Source organism: Hippocampus comes, unplaced genomic scaffold (genome assembly GCF_001891065.2).
Source record: "Hippocampus comes isolate QL1 unplaced genomic scaffold, H_comes_QL1_v1.1 scaffold9, whole genome shotgun sequence".
In the NCBI taxonomy this organism is placed as follows: domain Eukaryota; kingdom Metazoa; phylum Chordata; class Actinopteri; order Syngnathiformes; family Syngnathidae; genus Hippocampus; species Hippocampus comes.
In genome coordinates, this window is record NW_017805275.1 from 2,238,703 (window position 1) to 2,248,222 (window position 9,520).

Genomic DNA, 9,520 nt, shown 5'->3' on the forward strand with positions numbered 1-9,520 from the left:
CAGGATTGGTTTTACTCTAATGTCAATCTACCTGTGTGTTGGAGTGTGTGCAAAGGTGGGAACTGGAGCTTTGCGGAAAGTAATGCTCATCCTGGCGTGCAACACTGCAGGCGGTGTGTGTGTAGTTTGTATGTCCTGCCTTGGTGGATTTCAGGCTTCTTGCCAGCTAAGCATATTGCCAATTATCACCTCTCTGTCGCCCCTTTCTTCGACTCCCTCCCCACCCCCTTCAGTCAATACCAAGCCAGTGAGACATGATTACACCTAAACTGGCCACTGGGCCTTTAAATATAGATGCCAAAAACGCTCATATCTCTCCACCTTTTTGTACCCATCCATTCATCCTTCGTTTCCATTCTCTCCTAATATGAATAAACATTAATCTCATTTTATTTTTGTACACCTGCATTTCATCCCCTTCCAAGCCCTTTTGTCTCTTTCCAGCCATGCCCCTCAATCCCTCTTGTCTTTTGTGCGCGCCTCTCCATCGGCCCATTGTTTATTCTTAATATGCCAATCACTTCTCTGCATCCCAGGGGGACCAACCTTCAGTTGTATGAAATGTTGAAGAGAGATGTTGTATGCTAATGAGGGCAAAATAATGAATTCTGATTTTTTTTTTATATATAAATATGGAAATGAGTTTAACACTGTCGAAAAGATTTTAGTGACTTGTAATTGTAAACTGAATTCATGACTAATTCATGATAATGTGTTGATGTCTGTTTGCGGCATTAGGTGAAGCCAATTATGGCCGATTAGCAACTAGTTCATCTGGTTCATTTGCATGCAAAGAAGTCACTGAGGTATGAACAACCAGACTGCTTTGACACTGTGGTCATGCTAATTTGATATGTGCAGAACCAAGGAATATATCAATAACAGTGCATTTATCAAGCCCAGTATGACTGTGAACAGACAAAACATTTAGCCTGGCAATGGAACGGCTGAAGGTTATGAATTCTGCAATGCCTTTTTTTTTATATACACAGCAAGGTTTCAGGATTGAAGGAAAACAAAACTTACCTCTAATGATTACCTTACATAGCAACAAAAGACAAACACCAAATCTGAGACAAACATCCCATTTACTGATTGCTACAAACCATAACCCTAGGGCTGGGCAAGAAATAATTCAGTATCTCGCCATAGACACCTGGTTGTCAGGGTTTCCGGAAGGTTCCGGGCAGAATTGGATTCCAGAAATGTGACAAAAAAGCTGATTTACAAAAAATTGGTCGCAAGACCGATAAAGTACAACAAAGGATGCTGGTAAAACACCAGGGAAACGAAACAACCCAAAACACTTGCAAAAAGCAAGGACAAAATATCAACGAAAATAATTTGTCAATAAATTGACAAGACAAAACAAAACTGAATATGATACAAAAAACTGACAAATAATTACAACAAGAAACTATTTACAAAGGTAAGTGCAAAAAGCATGGCGAGGTCAAAAAACTAAGAGCATGGAACAGGAGTGCTCAACACATCGATCGTGATCGACCTGTAGCTCGTGGACTGGTGCCAAGTCGATCGCGAGGGATGTAGAGGGGGAAAAAACAACCTAAAATGCGTGTTATTAATATGATATATTTTTGCGTTAGTGCACACTGCACCCTTAGCATCCTATCATTCTCACTTTAACCAAAAATATTAAAAAAAAAAAAAATGGAATAAAAAAAAAAAAAACAGGTCAACTTTAACTTAGGATGGCGCATGACCTGCATCACCGCAAGTTGTTAGCGCTCAGCAGTCTGGAATTGCAGCTTGCGATCAGAGCTGTTGCGCTATATATTTTATTGTTATTACTATTATCATTCGGGGTTTGTTTCATGTACAATTCACCAAGGGCACTGGCAAAGAATGGGAATCTGGAATTCCGGGAGAAGTATTTTAAAACGGCACACATGAGCTACGATCGTTAACACACTGCAAAAGTGCATCCCATGCCTCCGCGTCGACGAAGGTAGGCAGTGATTTCCTTTTCACAAACTCCTGCGTCTCCTTTATTTTTGTTTTGTTCATATTAGGGGCCGTTATGGCTATATCTCATCAGGATATGCATGTGTAAGTGCCTGCATATGCGTGCGTGTGCGGTAACGGGTCGATCGCGGGAGGTTGGTTGATCGAAAAGTAGATTTCTGGTCAAAAAAGTTTGGGCACCCCTTGTCTCGAAGAATTCAGTGCTCTGTGGCAAAGCATTATCCGACAAAGACGTGGCAACTTGGAAGTCCTAAAATAGTCGGCTCATCAACATTGGTAGCGGGTGTGCACGCTGGAGGGAAGGCCCTCCTCTGTCACCTGCTGGAGACACACAAGAACAGAATCATGGCCCTGATCAATATCAATAGAAATTCCACTCAATATAATATTGATTAAAAAATAAATCACGGAGCAAACCCTGACCCCGTCATTCTGTATGCTGTAAGCAGAGGCTACAGCATGACATTAGATTTGTGCCGAAATTACAAGCACCTACGAGAAAATTTGCAGCACATAAGCGAGTTTTACTACCGGATATTTTGAATGGTATTTTTCCTCTTGATAGATGTGTTGTATTTCATTTTTATCTTTAATCAGTTGAATTGTTTTTAATTTGGTAGTTTATTTAATCTTTAAATTATCCAGTTAATTTGACTTCTTCATAGTTGTTTAAACCTCTCATTTAGGGTTACAATATTATATTTTGAAATAAAATTACCCATATTCATCTTTTTCCCTCTCGGTCCTTATTTTAGAGAGTTAAAATAGTAATAATAATAATAATAATAATAATAATAATAATAATAATCTACAGGATATCGAGTGATATGTAATCCTTATCTGTATATCATGGTACACTTTTCAACCATATCACCCAGCAGTACCATACCCAATAAAGTGTTTTCCCCATACTAAAAATGTTCATAAGTGATCATATTTCATCATGAACAGTCCATTTCAATTCAACCTTCACAGCATGATCAGCTTGAGGAAGGAGACATAGTCCTTTGGAGCTAATAGCTTATGTTGATGATGAGTGTCACAGGCCACCCTTGAAGAGGAATGCACCGACATGGAAGCCAGCTCCTGAGAAAGACTGCAGAACCTCAAACACATCAATCATTTGCTTTCCTCGCCTCTTGTGAAGTCTTTCTTCATATCTCAAAGCGCATTGCAGTGACGGAAGCGTGTTTGAGTGGACTGAATAGCGTTTGGGGACCAAGCAGGGTTACTGCCACTGAGTCCAAGGATAGAATGTATGAGAGGGGACAATCTATGTATCAGCAGCAAAGGCAAATAGACACTTGATATACAATACATGGATTCAGTCAACTCACTGTAATTCAATGTGTTCTCTCTCCTGTTTGAGGAGTTATTTTCAACTTTCATTATGTATGATATCTAAAACTGTTTCAAGGTCTGAATCAGTTTGCCGTATATCTCCCAAGGTACAGTATCTACACCGATGTCTGGCTAATTATGGGTCTCTGTTTGTACCCGGGCAAAATCAAGTGTCAAGGCAGCACCTGTGAGCGTCCCCCCCCCCCACCGCCTTGTCTTCCATTGGAGATAATAAGTGGAAATAATCCATTCCAGAGTCAAATTGTCACCATCATAAAACCTTCATTAACTCTACAGGAATTTTTAATTAACATCTTAACGTTCTAAAACAAGTTAGCTGCTGTTAATGTAAAGACGCGAAAAAAAATGTAATTAACTTAAATGGCGAAAGATGAGGGCATCATAGAAAAGGGAGTTACATCACAGATGCAATTCATGCATCTCATTTTTAAAGTCTGAATTGAAAATTGTATGAAAACAAGTGATACTGGAGGCTTCAGTAAGGCCTGACCGCTATGGATGAGGCCGATTCCATTTATTTGGCAGACTGAGATAACTCATTAATCAGATGGTTAATTAACTATTAGAATGAAGAAAATGATTTCTTTTTTGGTCCCTTAATACTTAGAACAAAAGAAGATATGAATTACAGACAGAACATTTGAATGTTTTACACCATGGTATACGTTGTACGTCCAATATTTTTCTTTGGGGGAGTGTTTTATTGTCATGAGCTTTGTCGTATCTCTACTTAGGCCCACTTCAACCTGTTTTCTTTCATAGGTCACCATGGTATGCAAACACAATTCATTCCGAGAGGCTTTTCATAAGCTTCATTGTTCGTTTTATATTACGGTTTATTCTACAAGCGTGACCTTGACTTAAAATTTCTGCCCACTACTCAAAAAAAAAAAAAAAAAAAAAAAAAAAAAAAAAAAAAAAAAAAAAAAAAAAAAAAAAAAAAAAAAAAAAAAAAAAAAAAAAAAAAAAAAAAAAAAAAAAAAAAAAAAAAAAAAAAAAAAAAAAAAAAAAAAAAAAAAAAAAAAATCGGCTGCCTGTGGGGTTGTATCTTGAAAAACCCCTCAGTCGCATCACACTGTATTTTGAGACTTGGTTTGCTCTCGTCACCAAATCCTTAACAAACAACTACAATACATCAATCACATGTTCCGAGAAATTCAAGCTATAAGCGTGGATGAAGGGGTTAGATGTCTAGAATCAACTTTCTTGGAGCAGATTTTCTCTCAATGGCAGATGTCACTTAATCCGGGATTTTGCTGTGTTCAGAACGACACGTGGCGGAATGCTTATGTATCTGTCTTATGTTTTGTGAGTGATTTAGAAGAGCCGAAGTCAAGCCGGATGGTATTGTCAAAGAACTATGCAACACGCACACATGCCTTGAAGGTGCGACATACACACAAACACTCGAACAGAGAAGGAGCTGCCTTTAGGATGCTCCTCTCCTCTCATTCTTTGCTCAGCATGGCACAGCATGGCACAGCATGACGCGGCCCGCAACAGTGTGACACCGCATGCTTTATGCCAATTTAATACAGCTGGCTTCACACCAGGCCACCTGCAGAGACCCAGTTTGGTGAAAACACACCGTCACCGTCAACTGGTGGTCTGAGCACAACCACCAAGAGATCTGTCTGGAATAGCTGATAGCTGACGAGGGCTCTCAATGTGCAACCTCCCCACGTGCCATTTATCTTGCCTTGTATGATTTGTATTCTGATGATTTTCTTTAATATTTGCTGTACTGTATTCAGTGTTTGGTATTTTTCTCTTCAGTATTCCGTGTTCAAAAGCACTTTGTTACCATATTTAATATACGTTTAAGATATGCAATGAAATGACTTCTGGTTAGGCCAATTCCTATTGTACCATTAAGGAATTAGGACATACTGGGGATAATTTGGTTTTGTGCGGAAAAATCACAAAATCCCAATTAACGGGGAAAGCTTAAGCACGGAGCATAATGTTTATTTTATTCGTAAACCTCCACCGTGGAACATTTTCCGAAATGGCAATCAACTGTTGTCCGTCAGTAAATGAATATGAATGTAATCTGGCACGCTCCTGTCATGTAACCTTGTCCTTTCAGCGCCTTTGGTAGCACGATACAATCAAATTATCATCTAATACTGCACCACACAAAATGACAATGTTTTCCAGTGGTTAGCAATTCTCTCCAGCTGGAAAGGTTTATCAGATTCCGGAAATGACACCCGCTTCTTCTGTCTCGAATTCTGCTGTTGTGTAGCGCACTGGTTGGAGAAATGGGACGGACTCAGTTTTTGACCAAGTGCTTGCTTTGGGTGCAGCTGGTGCAGTGACCCAGCAGATCCACCAGCTGTGTTGAAAACAGTTTACGTATAGGTGTAATGTTTGTCAAACTCATCTGTTCAGAAAGTTTTGTTTTGACTAATCAAATTTACATTTTTATCGGCGATCTAAAGTGCCTGGGCTCACGAGGATAAACGCTATTCTAATCCACCTCTAGATTTCTGTACTCTTGGACACGCGCAGATGTATGACAATGTTGGCCATACACTGCACATCTCCACCAAGGTGGTTATGGTTGACAAAGTAACTAAAACTGAAAAACATATTCCTTAACAAAATAAATAGACAAATATGCTCCAAAAATAACCAAAACTACGTTTCATGTTTATAAAATTAACTCAAACTAACTATACTTATAGTGGAAAAAGTATTTTGTTTTCATCTTAATTCAAATCACATTTTTATTTGATATACTGCCTATTTAGCTACTCTGTAGCTACAGAAAAAGGAAGGTCAGTTGTTTGACAATTTTACCTTATTTGACTTTATTACACAATGCTTGGTGACTTATTTTTTAAATCTTCCATTTGACATTTACACCATTTAAGAAAAAAATACTAAAACTAATAAGTACACTAAGATGAAGCATTAAAAAAACAACCTTTCTCAAAAAATAAATAAATAAAATTAAGCAAATTTAAAGAACAAAAGTCAAACTGAAATAAAAAACAAACTATAAAAAGGAAAATCCAAAACGAGTGTATTTTAGTATATCAGCATACATGCAAGTCCGAAGGTCTTCTGTAAATTGGCCGACGAGAAGACATAATTCCAAAAAACACGTATTTATCGATTGGTCGACTTTAAGCTCTAAAAGTTGATGCAGAGTTATCAAGTTGACTAATCACTTACTAAGTGTCACTGTCGTGCTAAACCGATTGTTTTTCTGCATGATTTGATTTGAGGCAGTGGACTGAATGAAGAAATCACATTGATCAGAAAAAATAGATATTAAGTGTTCTGCTCTTAAGCATCTTTTTTAAAATTATAAGTCATTCAAGGAACTTCATCAAACTTATACTAGAGCAAAATATTGTATGTGGAACAGATATACCACACTTTTTTCTCTGGTCTTTAGCCTTGTCATGGTTAAAAGATAGACACTCCGGACTATTATGTAGATTTATGAAAATGTCATTACCAGAGACTAATTGACCAAAAAGTCAAAGTCAGCTGAGTCCTTAATAACACTTTAAATTGAGCAATTAACCAAGGCGCTAGCCCCTAAATCCATTAAGCAGACTGACATCAAGGCGATCCAGATGCTTCTGCTCTTTCAAAAAAGCAAAGTGGGGGATTACGGGTGAAGGTTAACACCCGCAAAAGGCGGTAAATTTGACATTATCGTGAGCCTTGCAGCGCAAAACCCGCTGACACCTGCTTCATTCGAGTAAAAGTCTCAGCTGGACTTCAAACACATGAGTGGCTGCAGGCGATTCCCGCATGTAGGCCAGCTCTCTGAATCCTCTCGTCTCTCCCCTCCAGTGGACGGGGCCATCCACCGAGCTGCAGGGCCCCTCTTAAAGAAAGAGTGCGCGTCGCTCCACGGCTGCCAGACCGGACAAGCCAAGGTCACCTGCGGCTACGGCCTCCCTGCCAAGTGTGAGTACAAAATGTGTGTAACAGCCAGCTGTTCAATGGAAGCACCGAAGCGGGCTCATCCTGGTGGGAATATGTCGGCAAGTGCGACAGGCATGCCGGGATGTTTTCATGCGCTAGGAATTGCAGCAATGAGTAAAGGTCACACTTCTTTATGAATAAAATAGAAATATGGAAGCGTAGCGGTTTCCTTGTCACATAAATCATGCAGACGGTGAAATCTCAAAATCAAGGATCCGAAATCTCTCATAGTGTCACCTGCAGTTTTCCACTTATAGCAGCAAAGTGCCCTCAATTATGAAGGGGCACTTTCATATGAACATTTAGAGGGACAAAAAAACCGTCATTGTTTCAAGTTGAAAAATGTTTCACCACAAGAGGAGTTTGACCCACTCCACAGTCACTTCAAGAACAACTGGACATAAAGTGATTATTTATCCATCCATCCATTTTCAACACCGCTTATCCTGAAGAGTGTCGCGGGGGTTGCTGGAGCCTATCCCAGCTGACTTCGGGCGAAAGGCAGACTAACCCCTGAACTGGTCACAGGTCAGTCACGGAGCACATAAAGAGACAAACAACCATACACAGCCACATTCAGACCGTCACTGAGTGGGAACCGATCCCACGCTCCCCGCACACAAGTCAGGCGAGTGTGCCACTACACCATGAGTGACACGTGGTTATTTATGATCAGGAAAATTGAAATGCTTTCTTCTTTCATCTGTCTTTTGTCAATTTTATCTTCAAACATGTTTAATTGATTGAGAAATGAATCTTTGATACTAGTCCGCCGAATTCATTTTACGGGGGTTTACTTAAAATATGTCGGTAGATTTTGTTTGACATCCTCCTTAATTCTAGTCCTGCCTCGGTGTTGTATGTATGTGCAAGTAAATACAGTATGTTGGGGAGAATAGATGAGAGGAAGCTTTGAAGAACTGGGAAGAGATGGGCTCTCTTACATTGTCTGCTCTGCTTTGATGGTTGTTGACTTTTTTGGCTGTGAGTGTGCATGTCTCCTTGCATGTGCGCGTGCGTGTACACGCGTGTGACTGATTGGATGTCGCACTGCTTGTCGCAACCTTGTCTCTGTGTAGTTCAGGTGCATGTCATGCCTCCTCGCCGTCTCACCTGCTGACAGCCTATTGACGGACAAGCCTTATGACTACATGTGCTGTGATGTGCCCGTCTGTGTGCTTGTGTGTGTAGTTTCTACCCAGCATGTGGTCCCAAAGCCTCCGCCTCTCCCTCGCCCTCCCCAACAAAATATAGAGCCCCAAGAATAATCAAGCATTTGTCTGCTTCAGCACTTAAATACTCACAACGGGTCTTGATTACCTCCCAGTAGGGAGAAAAGAGGAAGTAGGCAACAACAATGAAGGTAAAGCAAAATAGGGTTGACATAATGGGCACTGAGGAGACTCGGAGTGCGAGCGGTGCTGTGTGAAAACAGATTTTACACAGCACCGCTTTTACCTGAAAATGTGTCAAATAAGGACATGGATCCTGTTGTTTTGGACGTTTGTTTGCATGGGAATTTTGGGGGAGCCAAGAAATATGCACTCTCTCAATGTGGACATTCCCAAACAGTCATTTGTGCGATGTGTGAAATATAGTCATGCACAAGAATGCGCAACAGTGGCTTACATCAACCTCCACTTGTCATTCGAAACAATATCCGATAAAGCAGGGGCCCCCAACCTTTTTTGCCCCACGGACCGGTTTATGTCAGACAATATTTTCAGGGACCGGCATTTAAGGTGTGGCGGAAATAATACAACAAAATAATATGGTATGAGCTGCATGAAAATGGTGGCGTTTTCGAAATATAATAATAAACACAAGGAGCGTCTAATCTGGCCGCAACACTCCGATCGCTTTGGCAATGTTTAATGTCTTCAAAATACGATACAACGCAAATTCAAAGTGCATGAAAATGACGACTCACCACAGCACCGAGCTTGATTTTCTCCAACCAGACGGTCCCATCTCGGGGTAATAGGAGACAATGACACCTCAAGTGTGTGGTTTATGTCCAGTCTACTTCGTAATTTTGTTTTCGTCGCCGTTGCTGCAGAACCCCCCCGCCTCACACAGGTAGGATGTCGGAAATAGCAACAGTGCTATTGTGGCGATCTCAGAGTATTCAGCCATAACTTTAATCCAGTTGTCTCGAACGTACTTTTAAGGCCGCCGTCATTTGCGATCTCCAGCAGTTTTTTTTACTCATTTTGCGAGC

At 40.3% G+C, this 9,520-nt stretch overlaps 1 protein-coding gene across 3 annotated transcripts in view; it reads left to right on the forward strand.

Annotated features, from left to right (window-relative positions):
- macrod1 (mono-ADP ribosylhydrolase 1) overlaps positions 1 to 9,520 on the forward strand; it is a 156,678-nt gene that overhangs the window by 110,453 nt on the left and 36,705 nt on the right. For 2 of the 3 annotated variants that reach the window (XM_019869953.1, XM_019869952.1), the window contains exon 5: positions 7,165 to 7,281. The exons of the other annotated variant lie outside the window; for it this stretch is intronic. In XM_019869953.1, the coding sequence (XP_019725512.1) occupies positions 7,165 to 7,281 (117 nt within the window). The remainder of the gene's footprint in view (positions 1 to 7,164; positions 7,282 to 9,520) is intronic. 3 annotated transcript variants of the gene reach the window in all.